Source organism: Diospyros lotus, chromosome 3 (assembly GCF_014633365.1).
Source record: "Diospyros lotus cultivar Yz01 chromosome 3, ASM1463336v1, whole genome shotgun sequence".
NCBI classification, from domain to species: domain Eukaryota; kingdom Viridiplantae; phylum Streptophyta; class Magnoliopsida; order Ericales; family Ebenaceae; genus Diospyros; species Diospyros lotus.
In genome coordinates this window covers 10610030-10630225 of record NC_068340.1, presented here as the reverse complement: position 1 = coordinate 10630225, position 20196 = coordinate 10610030, and the positions used below count along the sequence as shown (strand labels likewise).

At 38.2% G+C, this 20196-nt stretch overlaps 1 protein-coding gene and 1 non-coding gene across 4 annotated transcripts in view; one reads left to right on the top strand and one right to left on the bottom strand.

Annotated features, from left to right (window-relative positions):
- The first annotated feature begins 1372 nt into the window (after positions 1-1372).
- LOC127798330 (GEM-like protein 5) overlaps positions 1373-20196 on the top strand; it is a 34276-nt gene continuing 15452 nt past the window's right edge. Inside the window, exons 1-3 of one of the 3 annotated variants that reach the window (XM_052331837.1) lie at positions 1373-1948; positions 2037-2311; positions 2390-2630. In XM_052331837.1, the coding sequence (XP_052187797.1) occupies positions 1792-1948; positions 2037-2311; positions 2390-2599 (642 nt within the window). In that variant the 5' untranslated portion in view covers positions 1373-1791 and the 3' untranslated portion in view covers positions 2600-2630. Of the gene's footprint in view, positions 1949-2036; positions 2312-2389; positions 2782-20196 lie in introns of those variants that run through there. The other 2 variants (XM_052331836.1, XM_052331835.1) reach the window with 2 other exon arrangements.
- On the bottom strand, positions 15477-15581 carry LOC127798570 (small nucleolar RNA R71). The gene has a single exon (XR_008022434.1). It is a non-coding gene; the product is annotated as a small nucleolar RNA R71 (small nucleolar RNA).

Genomic DNA, 20196 nt, shown 5'->3' with positions numbered 1-20196 from the left:
TCCTTTAAATTACATGGCACCTTTATGCCAACATGGGGTATTTTAAACTCTTGTTGGCATATGTAGGTGAGCCAGTTTAGTCTTCCCCTCAGTTGTTGTATGTCTGAGGATTAGGTTTGTTCTCTTCTCTTGCCACATTCCCCTTTCCCATCTTTGCTTTGCTTCTTTATACTTTCTATGACGTGTCTTGTGGCCTTCTAGAAGCTCCATTTGACCAGTTATCCTTCATCTCCTGTGGCGACTAGCCTAGTTCTGTGGAATTTGACAGTTTGCTCCTACTTCAAATTTCATCACGGAATGGGGTTTGCTTTACCCGCGAGTGGTTGCTGGCTTTGCTTGTTCCCCAATGGGCTACTCTACTGTTTTCTCTAGCCTTATCCACTATGGGTCAGTTGTTGCTATTTTCTATTGTACATTACTTTCATCCTCATGTATGTTTCTTGCCTCGCTTGTTTGAGGCCTTTTTAACTATAGCTTGTCGCTCCTCGATCTTACCTAGCTAGTTGTTGTTTGTTGTTTGTTGTTTGTTTTGAGCGGGGTATGCCCCAACTGTTGTTTTTGACACTTTTGCACTTTTTTTTTTTTATGAATTTATTATTTACAGAAAAAAAGTTTAATGAAAAGTGTATATCATAACAAATCTTAAGTATGTTTCTTTGATTATCCTATAGATATATAATCAGTCAAACAATATATATGAATCTAACTAAACCAAATTCATTTTTCTCTTGACAACTAATAGTATATAAATTATAATAACAATAAGTACAAATCTTAATTGAGTTAAATAAGATTCTCTGTATAAATTATAGACCTCTAATCATCTTTATTAGTAAAAATTACAATAACCACTTCTAAGGTTTGACATATATAATTGCAAGACTTTCATTATTTTAAAAATAGTAATAACCACTAGTAATAACCACATGATCCTAAATAAATAGACTAATTAAAATAAGCATTTTATTCTTCATTTTCTTTCCTCTGTTCTAATATTAGAAAATAGAAAAAAGTCATTGGCGACCTGCAACCAACACTATTAGAGAGAGAACCCATCTTGAGTTGATTTGCAATGAACCCAAATGAGTTTATCACCAATATTTACGATGGGTTCATCTAAATTCACTGTGACTATGTAATGACCCTATATGAGTTGATTATAATGAAGGCACTAAGGTATAAACATTTTTTATTTCATCCATTCACCCCCACAACTTTCTGAAAGGATATGAACTTAGAAAAGGAATAAGCAACGGGAATTAAATGATAGCTTTCTACTTTATTCCCTGCGTTGATAGAGAATTTGTCGTCTTTCCTCCTTTTTGTTTAAAGGTACCAAGATAGCTCTATATTCTCCTTTCCCAGCCACCAAACAGAATGGAGGAGTACGGTACTAATTTTCTTACCTGGATGAGGTTCTTCACCACGAAGGAAATGCCTATTTGCAGTAATTATAATGGCCTTCGTATATCTTTATCATTCACTAATCTGCAGAATATATACTAGCCTCCATAAAATTCTTATTCTACAAAGCATATAGCTGCCCATGAAGATGCCTATTCTTTGTATTGCATATTTCCAATCTATCTTCAATGGACGAATCAACCACGTCAGGCACAGCCAAGGAAGCTAAAATCCATCAACCATGTCATGAACTCACAGTTTCTTTATCCTCACCGGCAGTAGCAGCACAACCACGACCGTCGCCGATCCGGCTAGGATTCCAGGAAGTGGGGGATTCATCAGATAACGGGGCCACCGGCTGTACCAACAGTCTATCCAGACAACCAGATGGCGGCGGCCACATGGAATGCCGCCAATCAACACCCTTACCTCCAATTCTCCCCTCTGGAGAAGCCCAGCAACATGCCTTGTGAGCATGTCGTGGACAAGTTCAATTCCTGGAGCAGAAAAGCAGAGACCATTGCCCGCAACATCTGGAACAATTGTGAGCCTCTTTTTTATGTAGTTGACTCATATGAAAACAATTCAAAGTAATGTATAGCCTTGACCAGGATCTATATATTTTGCTGCAGTGAAAATGGGGCAGTCTGTACCGGAAGCAGCCTGTGGCAAGGTCAATTTGATGGTCAAGGCTGCAACGGAGGGCGGGTTTGAGTCTATTTTCAAGCAGTCCTTCACAACTTACCCGCATGAGAAGCTGAAGAAGGCTTTTGCTTGTTACCTCTCGACGACAACTGGTCCAGTTGCTGGAACCCTTTTTCTCTCAACAGCCCGGGTGACTTTCTGCAGTGACCGGCCCTTGGTTTTCATTGCTTCGCCCGGGAAGGAGGCTTGGAGCTACTACAAGGTAAGACAAAGAAATAGGAACAACAAAGTATACAGAACTCTAAAAAACAATGGACTGAGTTGTGCCTGTATTGATCAGGTTGTGATCGAACTACCAAACATTACCTCGGTGAACCCTGTTAGCATGAGAGAAAATCCCTCGGAGAAGTATATACAGATTGTGACCGTTGATGGTCACAGCTTCTGGTTCATGGGATTTGTTAACTTCCAGAAAGCGTCACAGAACCTCTTGGACAGTCTTTCAGAATTCAGAGGAGTTGGACATGCAGCACAACCAGTGGCTAGATAGTCAAGAACGAACTCATAATTTTCAATCATCGGTAATTTGCTGGTAATCCATGTTGTGTGTTTCCTTATTTAATGCAGAGTCTTGGTTATTATGATATAGTCGAAAGTTTTCGAGTTTGTATGAACGTTGATGCCCTGTGTAGAACAATTGAAATAACTTCAGTGTTATCTGCATCTCAATTATTCAACGCCTCGTTTTTCAAATATACAACGATGTTAAATTCAAGTTAATATCACACATGGGTGTTATCAAAATCTGATTCAACCTGAAAGCTAACTAAAAGTTATATAACAAGGATTTTCTAGCAAGTGCAATTGTAACTCGAGAATCTAGCAAATAAACCCCTATCATGGTAGCTTTTTTGTACAACGTCCATAATGCATCATTTGAAATATGTATATAGTAATTTCGACACACAACCATCAACAGAATAAAGATAAACCCAAACCTTACTATAACCCCTATTTATACAACTGTGATACACAAATCCCATAATAAACCCATGGTGGTAGCCACCTTATACAATGTCTAATTTAGAAATAGATAGAAAAACCTAAAGCTTCACTATAGTTCTTTCCGTACAAAATATGTAGTACATGTTTAATAGAAAATTAAACTAAATTTCGGCCACCCCTTTGCCTTTTCTCTTGCTTGTCTCTGGGGTACCTGGCACGTTTGAATACGTCGATATGAGATATGAAACATCTTAATGAGTAATTCATGAAAGAAAATAAGTACGTGCAAATGCACACTACAAAAAATCAGAATTTTAGCGATGAAATTTTCTATCGCTAAAATATCAAAATCTGTCACTAAAAAATTTAGCGATGGATTAAGTGACTGGGGCCTCCCCGTCGCTAAATATGGCATCGCTAAAATTTAGCGACGAGGATCCTACCCGTCGCTGATCAGCGATGGGTAGGATGCCCATCAATGATTAGCAACAGGTAAAGCTCCTGTCGCTAATTAGCGATGGGTAACGCCCCCGACGCTACAGCGACGGGAATACGCCCGTCGTTGATTGACAACGGATAGGATGCCCATTGTTGATCAGCGACGGGAATACCCCGTCGCTAATTTAAAAAATATATTTTTACAAAAATATATTTTTAATCAAAAATAAAATTATTAAAAATTTAAATATAACTAAAAATTATATTTTATAAATATTATGCAGTGACGGGTATTTAAACCCGTCGCTGATTTATTAAATAAAAAAATATTTTTTCAAAAAAATGTTTTTTAAACATAAATAAAAAATAAAAATATTAAAAATTTAAATATAAATAAAAATTATATTTTATTAATATTAAAAAATTAACCAAAAAAATATTTTCTAAATAAATAAATTTAAAAGACAAAATAAAATAAAATTTTTAAACGTAAAATAAATTTATAATTTTTCGTACAATTATAAAAAATTGTAATATAAAAAATTCATATTTAATTATTATTCAATTTTTTTATATTTTATATTTATTTTAAAAAAAATTATATATAAATAAAATTGATGATAATTAAAATTTTAATTTAATTAATTAAATAGAAATTAAAAATATATTTATATAATCATTAATTTAAAAATTAAAATTCACATAAATTTATAAAATAACAAAATTAAATTTGTAATTGTAATTCAAACCGATTAATTCATAAATATTCAGTTACAATCATCATCATTTTGTTCTTCATTATCATAAAACTTGTTACTCAGTCCTAGTTGAGTTGACAGTCCAGGTTACTGATAAGACGGGCCAGGTTGCTGTAACGCCATCATTTTTCTATTCATCTGCTCCTGTCATGCCATCATCTGTTGTTGCCACTGACACAGCTACACATTCTCATTTCTCATCTCTGTCACCTCATCTGAGTGGAATGCAGTTGATTTTGCACCTCGACCACTTGGGTCCTCACAGAATCCAACTCCTCGTTCATTTGGGTGACCCTCAATCTCATTTGTTCTAATTTCGAAAGCAACCCATATGAACCACTGGAGCTGCTATCGGATCCAACCGGGTAGGACTGCCTACCTTGAGAGCCGAGATTATAGACACGACCTTTCTTATTCCTACCAAAGACAGCCTGATAAAAAATTTGACGTTCGTCGACTGTAGGTGGAGAGGATGACTCGCTACTGCCGACTGATGCTGAAGATGCCTTTGCACTTAATCTCTCGAATGTCTCCTATATATATAAATTAAAACATTGACATTGTCAATTAATAAAAAAAAATCATTAAATTGTAATATTAATTAAATTGTATAAAATACAATTACCGTGACGGTCTTTGATCTATTATCAACCCACACTTCTTGTCCTTGATCATCCTTTTGAGTGTGGGTTTTCCTGAAAATCTCAAATTCATTGGGCTTGCGGTCTAATTCCCTTGCCTGCATGACAAATATATGAAGTAAATAAAAAATAATAGAAATCATTATATAAATTTATAAAATTTACATTTAAATAGAAAAACTAACTACCATCCTTCTTCGGCTCTCTGTGAAAGGAATGGATCCGCCTGTGTGGACTGACCCACCAGTCTCGGAGGCGCAATTCTTTTTGTTTTGTTCTACTCGCTTCTTATATTCGTCTTCATTCCACTTAACCTGCAATGCTTACCGTACTATCAGATCCATCCACTCGCCCTTATCTGCACCTCCTTTAATTTTGTTCAAATTATTTCTAAAACTCTTCCGACCAAATTTATTCCAAGTGATCCATATATGATCACTCTCATCGGGTTGCCACTTAAACTCCTTCTACAAGAAATTAAAAATGAATAAATATGTATAAAATTTTAAATTGAAACTTTCTATAATTAAGAATTGTAATTAGACTTACGCTAAATTCGTCCAGTCACATCCGTCGTATTAATTCAGGCATGTCATCCCAATGAAGCCAAGCTTTTGTGTACTATCTCTTCCAAATCTTTGATTGTACACCCGGTGGGCCAACCTCAGGGAAAAACTATAAAACCAATATTTATCAAGTAAAAAATTGCATTTCTGTGTATAACAATCACAAATAATTAATTAAAAATAATATATATATATATATATATAAGATACTCACTGATCATAGTTCTGATTGTAAGATAACTCTACTGGGTGATCAGCTTAGTCGGTATTAACTAGCTCAGATGGAGTCGGCTCAACATTTTGTGAAGGAAAAGATGTCGAAGGACTTGCATGTTGTATTAACATAAATGAGTATGGGTATGAACTTCCTAGAGGATGAAAAGTAGACCTAAGATAGGGTACAGAATGTGGTGCAGTCTCAGGTGGGTGGGATTGTAGTATAACCCATATGATATGGCATAGAAGGAAATGGTTGTTGGAACTGAGTCATGGGAACGAAAACATGTGGGTGTGATGACTGAGGATATAAAGGAGTAGACAAAATAGCATGTGTGGAGACAAAATGAGAAGATTGTGAACCAGCACTACTAGGATCTAGGGAAGGTGTGTCCTTATAAGATCGATGTCTTCCTCTACCCCTACCACTCCTACCTTTGCTTGGTTCAGGAGATGAATGTCCTGACATTTGTTTTTGAGAATTACATGAAACATAAAAACATGGTAAAACGTACAAGGTCACATACATTTAAAAATACAAAAGATATTATATCATAACATATATATTTGAATTCACATATATTCATAAATATATCAATTTTCTTCTATAAATTCATCACTATCTATGTCATCAGACAATAACTCTTCTTTATCATCTTCTAATATAGATTATTCCTCTACATCATCATCTTCTTCTCGCTGAACAATATTTGAAACATCTATTTCCTCGACTATCCCATCTAAATCTTGTAAACTACCTCTAAGGTCATCATTTTGATCAATTTGCAGGAGTTATGGTATTTCATCATCCTGGAAAGGTTATTCCATGTTAGCCTTAGAAGCCGTTATTATAGGTTGTGCCTTTGTTTTAATAACAACCATCTAATCATGTTTATCACGGCAAGTGTTGGGGTACGACGCGTAATACACTTGTTCATCTTGTTGAGCAAAAATGAAAGGATCATATTTTTTATACCTTCTTGATGATCGAACCTTGACAATACCATACTTTCTGTGGATTTTGGTTCCCCAAGTACTTGGATCGTACCATTCACATTTGAACAGAACTACCCTTTTGATTGGTAGGCCTGCATATTCCAATTCAATAATATCTAAAAAAAATTCGTAATAATAGGTTTCTGAGGATCCAACCTTTGTCCTAGGCACACAAACACAAAAATTTTTGGTAGATCTACTATTACTCCATTCGACGGTATGAAATTTATATCCGTTCACGAAATACATTAGCCAATATCGCACGTTTGGAGTCGGTCCTCATCCTATGTTCTGAATTAATGGATCTGTAACAACTTGAATATTCGAATTAACTTGAGAAAATGTTTGAATCACTTAATGTATTTTTAAAATTTAATTAAAAAATAATCTAGTATGAAGTAACATACATGATGATGGAACCACTTAGGAAAATGGTCCTCGATTTGTTTATCTATTTCTGTGTCTGTAATATTTGAAGATAGCTGACGCAATAGATTGGTGTACATGCTGAAAAATTTAAATGATGTATCAATTAAGTAATATGAACCAAATATGAACTTATAAATATATTCATTTAAATTTTAATTCTTACTCGATATAAGGTTCGACCTCTAAAGTATTTAACAAGACATATAATTTGGCAGCTTCAAACTCTTTCACATCCATCCAACTGATTTTCATTACTCCTGCAGCACAGCCTGGATAATTGAATACAAAAATTTGTGGATATGAAGAATCTCCCCCATCGTCATTTTGAGGGAATCTCATTCTTCTTGATAGAACATTTGGTGCAAAATAATATGAACCAAATGTGGACGACTCCTCAATTAAATATGCCTCACATATAGATCCTTCTACACTAGTTTTATTGCGGACTTTCTTCTTTAAAGTGTTGAGGAACCTAAATCATTCGAAGATCTCCTCAATATAGGAAAATATTTTATTTTCTAAAATTAAACGATTCAAATTATATACAACATACCTTTCAAAGGGATACATCCATCTGTATTGTACTGGTTCCCCCACTTTTGCTTCATAAACTAAGTGCATTGGGAGATGCTCAATTGGGTTAAACCATTTGAGAGGAAATATACGCTCTAATTTGCATCAAATTATGGGTATATTTTGTTCCATGACATCTAGGTGTTCAATCCTCAATACTATTAAGAAAATGTCTTTGAAAAACTGGCACAACTCAGTAACTGGATTCCAAATTCGATCTGGTAATTCTGTAAATGCCGTTGGAAGTAATCACTCCATGAGAACATGACAATCATGACTTTTTAACCTAAATAATTTTGCGTTTCTCATATCAATGCACTTACCCAATCTAGAAGCATATCCATCAGGGAGCTAAAGTTATTTTATCCACGTAAAAACACTTAACTTTTGTTCCCTTGTGAATGTGTATTAGGCCTTAGGTTTCCAATACTTACCCCTACCATGGTCTATTAGTTCAAGTTCTTTCCGCATACAATATTCTTTAAGATCCATTCTAGCCTTGGTATTTTCTTTAGTTTTACCCTTCACATCCATTATAACAACATATCAAGCCTTTATCCCACTATGTGGGGTCGGCTACATGAATTCTAGACTTCCATGTATTTCTATCTTTTGTCATATCTTCATTGAGATCCATACACTTCATATCAAACTTTAATGTCTCCCTCAAAGTCTTATTAGGTCTGTCTCTACCTCTTTTTTTGATTAATTGTTCAATTTCATCAACTCTCCTCACAGGAGCGTCTCTTGGTCTCCTTTTCACATGACCAAACCATCTTAGTCTAGTCTCTTTCATCTTCTCCTCTATTGGCACTACTCCTATCTTATTATGAATAACTTCATTTCTAATTTTATCTTTTCTTATATGGCCGCACATCCATCATAACATCCCCATCTCCGTTACACTCGTCTTTTGCTCATGTTGGTATTTGACTGCCCAACATTCTGAGCCGTACAACAAAACTAGTCTTATAGCTGTCCTATAGAATTTTTCTTTCAATTTTAATGGGATTTTACCATCACATAACACCCCCGATGCATTTCTCCATTTTAGCCAGCCTGCCTTAATTCTATGTGTGACATCCTCGTGAATTTCTCCATCTTTTTGAATCACTGATCCCAAATATCGAAAATGGTCTTTTCTTTGTAAGATTTGGTCTTCCAATTTTATTATAAGATCCTCCACTCTTACATTCTTACTAAATTTACATTCCATATATTCTATTTTCTTTCTACTTAATTTAAATCCCTTAGATTCTAAATTGTTTCTCCATAACTCAAGCTTAATGTTTACTCCTTCTTTTGTTTCATCCACCGACACTATGTCGTCTGCAAATAGCATACACCATGGCACCTCTGTCTGAATATCTTTAGTGAGTTCATCCATTACTAAAGCAAATAAGTATGGACTTAGTGCAGAACCTTGATGCGATCCTATTGTAATTTTAAACGGTTCAGTATCCCCTCCGCATGTTCTGACCCTTGTCTCTACGCCATGATACATGTCCTTAAGGGCTTGTATATAGGCTATTCGGACTCATTTCTTCTCTAAAACCCTCCATAATACTTCTCTAGGGACCCTATCATAGGCCTTTTCTAGATCTATAAACACCATATGTAGGTCCTTCTGATGATCCCGATACCTTTCCATTAGGCGCCTCAATAGGTATATAGCTTCCATTGTTGACCTACTGGGCATGAAACCAAACTGATTTTTTGAGACCTCTGTTTCTTTTCTAAGCCTCTGCTCTATTACTCTCTCCCAGAGTTTCATGGTATGGCTCATTAACTTAATTCCTCTATAATTTTCACAGTTTTGAACATCTCATTTGTTCTTATATATAAGGACCAAAGTACTCTTCCTCCACTCATCTAGCATCTTTTTTGATTTAAGAATCACGTTAAATAATTTCGTTAGCCAAGAGATACCCTATTATCCCATGTATTTCCATGCTTCTATTGGTATATTATCCGGTCCCACCACCTTATGATTTTTCATCTTTTTTAATGCTTGCCTTATTTCATTTGGACTTATGCGTCGATAAAATGTATAGTGCACGTTCCCTTCGGAGTTACTAAGATGTCCCAACCTAACTCTTGTGTTGCCATCATCATTGAATAATTTTATAAAATACTCCTTCCATTTCTCCTTAATCGCTCCCTCATTCACTAATACATTTTCATTTTCATCTTTTATGCATTTCACTTGATTTAAATCCCTTATTTTTCTTTCTCTTGATTTAGCTAATTTATATATATCCATTTCTCCATCGTTTGCATCAAGTCGTTTATATAGATTCTCGTATGCTTTTGACCTTGCTTCACTAACAGCATTTTTTGCTGCCTTTTTTTATTCTTTATAATTTTTTTGATTTTCTTCATTGTTACACTGATATACAGCCTTATAGCAATTTTTCTTATTTTTAATTTTCAATTGCCCTTCTTCATTCCACCACCAAGACTCCTTAAGGTTAGGGGCTCTACCATTTGTCTCTCCAAGCACTACCTTTGTTGTGTTTCTCAGGGCATTAGTCATTTCTCTCCACATTTGGTTTGTCTGTCCTTCTCCATTCCATTCTCTTCTACCCCTTAATTTTTCTTTGAAAATTAGTTGTTTCTCCCCTTTTAAATCCCACCACCTGATTCTTGGATTTTGTTTTATGTGATTTTTTCTCTTCCAATTTCTTACTTGGACGTCAAGTACTAGAAGTCTATGTTGAGTAGTCAAATACTCTCCCGGTATCACCTTACAATCCCTACAACATACCCGATCCTCTTGTCTCATGAGGAAGTAATCTATTTGGGTGCTTGATGTGACATTTTTATATGTGATTAAGTGTTCGTCCTGTTTTTTGAACCTATAGTATTGGTTATGATGAGCCCATATGCCATTGCAAAATCTAGAATAGACTTACCCTTATTATTAATTTTCCCGAATCCATACCCTCCATGTACCTCTCTATAGCCGTTTCTGTCTCTACCCACATGACCATTTAAGTCACCTCCTATAATCATTTTCTCTCATCTTGGTATCATTTGTAGGAGTCCCTCTAGGTCCTCTCAGAATTTTGTTTTTATCTCCTCACCTAACCCCGCTTGTGGTGCATCTGTACTAAAGATATTCATAGTCATTCTTCCTAGAATAACCTTCACCATAATAATCCTATCCCCTATTATCTTTACATCCACTACCTCATCTACTAAGCTTTTATCCATAATGATTCCCACTCCATTTTTTGCTTGATCATTTCCTGTGTACCATATTTTATATCCATTTTTTGATAAAGTTTTTGCTTTTTTCCCTACCCATCTCGTCTCTTGAAGGCACATAATATTAATCTTTCTCCTAATCATCACATCTACCACTTCCATAGCTTTGCCTATTAATGTTCCTATGTTCCATGACCCAATCCTTAATCTATGATTTTGTTTTTAGCTTTGACTTGGAATTTGATTTTGTTTTTGGTTTTGGTTTTGATTTTGATTTTGTTTTTGATTTTGATTTTGATTTTGATGTTGGACTAACTTCTTTACCCACATACGTCCAAGCAAATGCGGGAACCCTTGCTCATTTGTCACTACATCCGGGCGCCGATGCAGCGGCCCTAGCTCACTTAACATTACATGCGGGCAGTGTAGCGCGTCGCTATGAAGGGTTACTCCCACGCCCAAACATTTTTTCATAATTTGTCTAGAGTTCATGTTTTGGATCCGACTAAGTTTTACGTTGGCTGTCAGCTACCTAACACAACCCTCCTCTTTTATCCGGGCTTGGGACCGGCAGTGGATAACATCCCTAGGTGGAGTTACCCTTCACATCCATTATTGTATTGAAAAGATTGTCAAAAACATTTTTCTCAATATGCATGACATCTAAGTTGTGTCGTATCATATTATCTTTCTAATATGATAATTCTCAGAAAATGCTCCGTTTTGTCAAATTGTGCTCCACACCATACCTAAGCATCGCATAGTCTTGTAGCTGGAGGGTAGATGGCAAATTACAGTCTCTAAAAAATGTTATCTCTAGTTAATCGTGGTGGTGGAGAAGAATAATGAACTCGATTTTTTCTAAATGCATAGAAGATTTGGTAATTATTATATAATATCTTGAAAGATTTACAATGATTGCAGAAGATCTTTAGAAGATTTGGAATGATTGTAAAAGATTTTGAAAGATTTGAAATGATTGTAGAATATATGTTTCTTGGTGGCTAAGTTTTCCAAAACCTATAAATAGGGGTTCATGGCCAAAGGTTTCTCATTCGAAATTGTGACAAGTTTGTGTTAGACAATAGTGCTTCAGGTTTAGTGGATAGAGGGCTTTTTAAGCATACGCGAAGCATCACATGCATAGAGCACTTGAGCAGCGCGTGAGGGCATGTAAGAAGGTGGTTGGATCAAAATACTTGAGGAGTTACACAAAAATTGAGGTTGGGCACAAGATTCAAGGTGTTCAGAGTTTCGTTCGAGGTGAGTGTTCGCCCCCAAAACTTGATTTATTGTGCTTGTTCTATCTAAACATGTGAAGATTTCATGCAAAATGGTTTTGTGCATTGAAACAATAACCGATGATGGTTGGTTTTATGAGGGAGGTTCGTCCCTAAACGTTTTGAATTTATGCATTGCATTTTATAAAACTGTTGCTTATATGATGCATTGAATTATGAAATGTGGCATTGTCTTGCGTTTTTATGTGTACGTATGGAATGTCAGCCTAAGATGTTGTCAGGATAGTGATAGCATGCATATTTATACCATATTTTGGCATTTCACCTCATTCTTATTAGGCCATTTGAAGTAATTTTTGCTGATATTTCATTGTTTCTATTTTATTATGCTTCAAATTGTCCTTGCACTATTTTCTATCTTACCTCTACTCTATGGATCCAGGCTTTAGGGAATATTGGATGGGCTAGAGAAGTGGCTCAACTAAAGGAGCTTGGGCCTACTAAAGGAGCTTGGGCCTACTTTCAAGGAGCTTGGGCTACTCATTGTGCTGTTTTGGGCTCACTTGTTTTCTGTTGGGCTAGGCCCAACCCTAGCCTCCCTAGCCTTTCCTTTCTTAGCCATGTATTTAAGGCCTCTTAGCATTAATTTCCATATATGATGAGATAGAGAGGAGAAAATAGAGAGGATTCTACCCGTTTTTGTTGTTGTAGCATTTTTCTGTTTTCTACATCTTTTGTTCCATTTTGTTTTCCTTGCTGTAATGATAGGCTAGAGCATTTGTAACCGGTTGTGTGTCTTGAATCCATGTGGAATTTGAGTCCCGGATGAGCTACAAGAATCTGGTTTGTTGTTTGTTTCTTATTCATTTCTATTTGGTTTAGTTTGAACAGATTTGTGAATGCATGGAGTTCATGGCAGGTTTGTGTGAATTTGCATGGTTTCATTTTCTGTTAAATGCTTAAGAGAACAGAATGTTATAGCCGGTTGGTATAACATCTAGGAAATGAATATTATGTGCTTGAACGGTTGTTCTTGCATAGGTCCGGATAGGTTGAATAGAGAGTGAATGGCTGCATTTTGTTTACAAGAGATTTCTGTATTCATTTTGTTGTTCCAATCATTCTAATCCTTGGACGGTTGTTGAGGATGCTTTGAGTTTGTTATCCGGATATCAAAACATCTAGCAAGCCAAGGTATATAGGTTAGACGAGGAAGATTTCATATAGGAGACAAATACACAGCCGGTTGCATATCTTTTACTGATTTTTCATCCATCTTTATCTTTCTGTTTTGCCAATTAATTTTCTGTCAAAAACCCCCCCCCTAAACAAACTGTTGGTTATGTTGGTTCTCCTTTGTTGGTAGAAGAAAGTGAGGCTCCTTGTGAGAGATGACCTAGGGTGCACTTTGCTGCAAACTAGAGAAGAGATGCAAACATAGATCTCTAATTCTGGAGTGGTTCGATAGCACCCCAGAATTTTGGCGCCGTTACCGGGGAGCCAAGTTTTTCTTCTAAAAACATAGAGGACCGACCCTATTTTCTGTTTGTTTTGTTTTCTCGTTTGAGTGTTTTATCAGTTTTGTGTTCTTGGTGAAAAGGTTATCAGTTGTTTATGAGGTTATCAGTTTGGTGTTCTTGGTGAAAAGCTATTCTGTTCTTGAGATAAACTGATAGCAAAGCAGCAACAGAGAAGCCTCATTTGCCTTTTCGATCTTCTTTTTGTTTGTGTGTATTTTCCTTTTATGTTTTCTCGTTTTTGGAATCATTTTTGAACCAAGAAGTGGCTGTTGGAGAGGGCTGCACGACCTGATCTTCTGAAAAAGCAAAAAACACCTGCAGTCCTTCTCTGATCTTCAGTAGCACACCTTGTGTCCTTCTCTGGTCTTCATGTGCTCTGATAGGCTCTGAAAAGCAAGCTCACACAGCAAGTAGACAAGCCTGCAGCAGATCAGGAGAGCATAACCATTTTTAGAATGCTCTGAATCCTACTTTTCTGCCTCTGACAGCAGATCACCTGACCAAGAGGATATTCCATTTTTCTTTCTCACATTTTTCTTTTATTTTCTCTTCTAGCATTCCTTTTAACGTTCCCACTAACCCTCTTTTCGTTTGGCAGATAGATAACCCAGCAGCTGCAACCAAAAGAAAGCAACCAGCAGCAGCCTTCCATTCAGCAGCGGTTTTGACAACCTTCATGACAGATAGCATTATTTAAGGATTGAGCTCGAGATACCGGTGCTATCCTCTTCCTTTCTCATCCCTACTTGATATTCTTTCAAGTCCATATGCTTTCCTTGATGTTTTCTTGCATATAGAGTGGTTTCTAAGGCAAAATAGGAGTACGTTTTGAGGGAAAAAAATCAGTTTCCCGGTTACTGTTCATAGCTTTTCACTTGCTCCGATTGAGCTGATTTTTGGTGTCCAAAGAAATGGGGGTGTGGGGATCAATAGTCACAGCTTTGCTGTGAAAAGAGCCTTTTTTGGCCAAATTCCAATGTTTAGACCACTTTTTGGGCCATTTTGTGTTTCTCAATGGCTAATTTGGTGTGGTTTTTAGTGTTTTTAGGTCCCTCAGTGTTTTTGCGTTGAAATTTTGTGAAAAATTGCATAAAAAAATCATCTAAGGGCTTATTGTTTGACCTGTTTTTGTGTTTTTGTTTGTGTGTTTTTGTTTTTGTTTGTGTGTTTTTGTTTGTGTTTCTGTGTTCTTGGTATGCATAAGCCATTTTGTGTGCTGTTTTTGTGCTGATCTCTAGTGCATGACCAGGTCATCTAAGAAAACATTACTTGACTTGGATCTTGAATTAGAGAACACTCTTAGAAGGCAAGCTAGAGAGCTTAAGTCTCGGGATAGGATTGACCCTAATAGTGCTTCTAATACTTCATCCGAACCTATTCCAGAATTCATCAATATGGCAGATAATGGTAATGGAAATAATGGAAATAATGGAAATAATGGTAATGGAAATAATGCAAATCATGGTCATTTGGATGGTAGAACCATTAGAGAGTTGGCTGCACCTGATGTGCATTACCAGCCCCTATGTATTCAATACCCACAGTTGGATGCTAACTTTGAACTCAAATCTGGACTGATCCATCTGTTGCCCAAGTTTCATGGTCTTGCAGGAGAGGATCCGCACAAGCATCTAAAAGAATTTCATGTTGTTTGCTCAACCATGCGGCCACAAGGAGTAGATGAAGAGCAGATCAAGCTGAGAGCCTTCCCATTCTCACTTGATGGATCAGCCAAGGATTGGCTCTACTACCTGCCACCAGCTGCCATTACCAGCTGGGATGGATTGAAAAGGATCTTCCTGGAAAAATTCTTTCCAGCCTCCAGAACAGCATCAATAAGGAAGGAAATTTGTGGTATAAGGCAGATGAGTGGTGAAACTCTACATGAGTATTGGGAGAGGTTCAAGAAGTTGTGTTCCAGCTGTCCTCACCATCAGATAAGTGACCAACTCCTAATTCAGTATCTCTATGAAGGTCTAATCCCCATGGACAGATACTTGGTAGATGCTGCAAGTGGAGGAGCTTTGGCAGAGAAGACCCCAGCAGCTGCACAAGAGCTGATATCAAAGATGGCACAAAATGCCCAGCAATTTGGCACCAGAATTAACACTCCTACAAAAGCCATCAATGAAGTCAATGTGGCTGCCACTATGGACCAGCAAAGGATGGAAAACAAGCTTGAGGAATTGGCTTCCATGGTCAGGCAGTTGGCATTAGAGAGAAAGCAACCCCAGCAGCAGCTTTGTGGCATTTGCTCCTTGCCATCCCATACAACAGATCAATGCCCACAGTTGCAAGAAAATAATGAATCTGTTGCTGGCATCTTCCCTGGTAGACCTTTCCAGCAGCATCCACAACACAAGTATGATTCATACTCAGCCACCTACAATCCAGGTTGGAGAGACCATCCAAACCTCAGATATGGCAGCCCTTCCAGTCAACATGTGCACCAGCAGCAGCCATACCACCAGAATCAGCCATTTCAGCAGAGGTTCCATCCTTCAATTTCAAGCAACCATGCTCCACCACCAAGGCAGAATCAAGCCATGCAACAAGCACCACCATTACCCAAGTCAGAACCTACCTTGGATGATCTTGTCAAGCAACTAGCAGCCAACACACTCCAATTCCAACAGAAAACAGAAACCACAATTCAAAATTTGGAGACTCAAATAGGCCAGCTAGCCACAAACATCAATGAGTTAAGGAGTCAAGGTTCGGGGCAGCTTCCTTCACAACCAGTTGCCAATCCAAGGGGTAATGTTAGTGCCATCATGCTTCGAAGTGGGAAAGAAGTGATCATCCCAACCCCTCCACCATCATCAAACATGGAGCAACATGTAGAGAAGCAGAATGTAGAGGGTAGCAAAGAGCAGCAACCCTCCTCAGTCCAAGAAGCCAAGCAACCAAACTCCAGCTATCAAGAACAAGGAGAGTCTTCCAACATCCAGCCCCTGCCATTCCCACATCGAGCAACACAAAACAAGAAAAGAGCAGAGGCCGAAGTGGATAAAGAGATTCTGGAAACATTCCAGAAAGTTGAAGTCAACATCCCCCTCCTTGAAGCCATTAGACAGATCCCCAAGTATGCAAAATTTCTCAAGGATTTGTGTACTCACAAGAGGAAGCTTATGGGGAATGAGAAGATCAACCTTGGGAGAAATGTCTCTGCCCTTATCCAACCTGCCATGCCAGCAAAGTGTAAAGATCCAGGGATGTTCTCCATTCCTTGTACTATAGGAGACATGCAATTTAGCAATGCTTTACTAGATTTAGGTGCATCCATTAATGTCATGCCTAACTCTATTTATGCTTCATTGCAGTGTGGTCCTTTGAAGCCAACAGGAGTGGTTGTCCAACTAGCCAATAGAAGTACTGCACACCCCACTGGAGTCCTAGAAGATGTGCTGGTTAAGGTTAAGGATTTAATCTTTCCAGCAGATTTTTATGTTTTGAATATGGAAGATAACAGCACACTTGAGCATGCACCCTTGATCCTAGGGAGACCATTCTTAAAAACTGCTAGAACTATTATCAATGTGCATGAGGGTACACTTTCCATGGAATTTGCTGGTAACACAATTAACTTCAAGATACTTGATGCCATGAAATTCCCTGCCGAGGATCATTCCACTTTTCAAGTAAATAGAGTTGACCTGTTAGTGAATGAAGCATGTTCTGAGTCTTCTGATTTAATTGATGAATTCCCCACTGTGCATGAGTTCCCAGATACGATTAATTGCACTAATTGTAGTGATGGAGAGAGTCAATGTGCTGCATGCTTAGAGATTGCTGAATTTTTGCATAGACATGAGTTTGATTTTGATGCTAACATTTCCCAAGTGGAAGATAGTGCTGCTAACCTCGTTGAGCAGGTTGATAGTGCCTTGGAGTTAGAGTTCCAGTCAAATAGATCAGCCCCCTCTTTGCAGCAGCCACCCACCATTCAGTGCAAGCCTTTGCCTCAGCACCTCAAGTATGCATTCTTGGAGAAAGATGAGAAGCTGCCAGTCATCATTGCAAACAACTTGCAGCCTGACCAAGAGAGAAAGTTGCTGGATGTGCTGAAAAATAATAAGAAAGCAATTGGGTGGACTTTAGCGGACATAACTGGAATCAGCCCATCTGTTTGCATGCATCGTATTTTATTGGAGGAAGGAGCAAAACCAGCAAGGCAGCCTCAAAGAAGACTTAACCCAACCATCCTTGATGTGGTAAAACAGGAGGTAAGTAAATTACTTGCAGCCGGTATTATTTACCCTATTTCTGACAGCAAGTGGGTGAGTCCCGTGCAGGTTGTTCCAAAAAAGACGGGCATCACGGTGGTCCCAAATGAGCACAATGAGCTCATCCCCATGAGAGTGCAGAACAGTTGGAGAGTCTGCATTGATTATAGAAAGCTGAACCAAGCAACCAGAAAAGATCATTTCCCCCTCCCATTCATTGATCAGATGTTGGAGAGGTTGGCTGGTAAGTCACACTATTGTTTCCTTGACGGTTTTTCCGGATACTTTCAGATTTGCATAGCCCCAGAGGATCAGGAGAAGACCACCTTCACCTGCCCCTTTGGCACATTCGCTTATAGAAGAATGCCTTTCGGTCTATGTAATGCTCCAGGTACCTTTCAGCGATGCATGGTAAGTATATTTTCAGATTTTCTAGAGCATTGCATGGAAGTATTCATGGATGATTTTCCAGTTTATGGTACTTCTTTTGATGATTGCTTGGTTAGCTTGGGTAGAGTCCTAGAGAGATGCATTGAAAAGAACCTTGTTTTAAATTTCGAAAAATGTCATTTCATGGTAGAACAAGGAATTGTTTTAGGGCATGTTCTATCTAAGAAGGGTATAGAAGTGGATCGGTCTAAGGTTGATGTTATTGCTTCATTGCTTTACCCCACCTCTGTGAAGGAGGTGCGTTCTTTCCTTGGCCATGCAGGATTTTACAGGAGGTTCATCAAGGATTTCAGCAAGATTGCACTTCCACTTTCCCACCTTCTCCAGAAAGAAGTGACCTTCCACTTTGATGAGCAGTGCAAGCGAGCATTCGAGGAACTGAAGAGTCTATTGATTTCTCCACCCATCATACAGCCACCCGACTGGGAGTTGCCCTTCGAGCTGATGTGCGACGCCTCCAACTTTGCAGTGGGTGCCGTCCTTTCACAGCGTGTGGAGAAGAAGTCACATGTCATTGCCTATGCCTCGCGCACCTTGGATGCTGCTCAAGCAAACTACACCACGACTGAGAAGGAGCTTTTAGCTATTGTGTTTGCTTTAGATAAATTTCGCTCCTATCTTCTGGGTTCTAATGTTGTCGTGTTTTCTGACCATGCAGCCCTAAAATACCTATTGAAGAAGCCCGATGCTAAGCCCAGGTTGATACGATGGATGCTCCTACTTCAGGAGTTCAATGTGGAGATAAAAGACAAGAGTGGGGCCGAGAACCTAGTAGCTGATCATTTGAGCAGGGTCCCTCCTTCTTCAGATTCCACAGTCATGGACTCCCAGCCTATCAGGGATGATTTCCCAGATGAGTTATTATACCACATTCATGGTGTTGAGCCCTGGTATGCTGATTTAGTAAATTATTTAGTTGCTTCTGAATTACCTACATATTTTAAGAAGGAACAGCTAAATAAATTTAAGAGTCAGGCTCGGTATTATGTGTGGGATGATCCCTATCTGTGGCGCATGTGTAGTGACCAGGTCATTAGGAGATGTGTGCCTAACCATGAGTTTGCATCTGTCTTAAATTTTTGTCACACACTTGCATGTGGTGGTCACTTTGGTCCCCAACGTACAGCTAGGAAAGTCCTAGATTCTGGATTATATTGGCCTTCACTCTTTAAGGATTCATATGAGTTCTGTAAGAATTGCACACGTTGTCAACACACAGGCACTATATCACGTAGGAATGAAATGCCTCAACAACCCTTATTGTTTTGTGAAATCTTTGATGTTTGGGGCATTGACTTCATGGGTCCATTTCCTGTGTCATTTGGTTATTTGTACATTCTGTTAGCTGTGGATTATGTTTCTAAGTGGGTGGAAGCTAAAGCCACCAGGACTGATGATGCTTCTGTGGTTGCAGATTTTGTTCGTTCTCACATCTTTTGCAGGTTTAGCATGCCTAGGGCCATCATCAGCGACCAAGGATCCCACTTTTGCAACAGAAAGATGGACACCCTACTTCGTAAGTATGGGGTAATACACAAAGTGGCGACTCCTTATCATCCACAGACTAATGGGCAAGCTGAAGTCTCAAATAGGGAAATCAAGCAAATTTTGGAGAAGACTGTCCAGCCCAATAGGAAAGACTGGAGCACGAGATTAGAAGATGCACTTTGGGCCTACCGCACGGCATACAAAACCCCCATCGGCATGTCCCCTTATAGGTTGGTTTTTGGAAAAGCGTGTCACTTGCCGGTGGAGGTGGAGCATAAGGCATATTGGGCGGTGAAGCAATGCAATATGGACATCAGTCAATCGAGGTCCCAAAGAAAGCTCCAACTTCAAGAGCTTGAGGAGATTAGGATGGACGCATATGAGAACTCA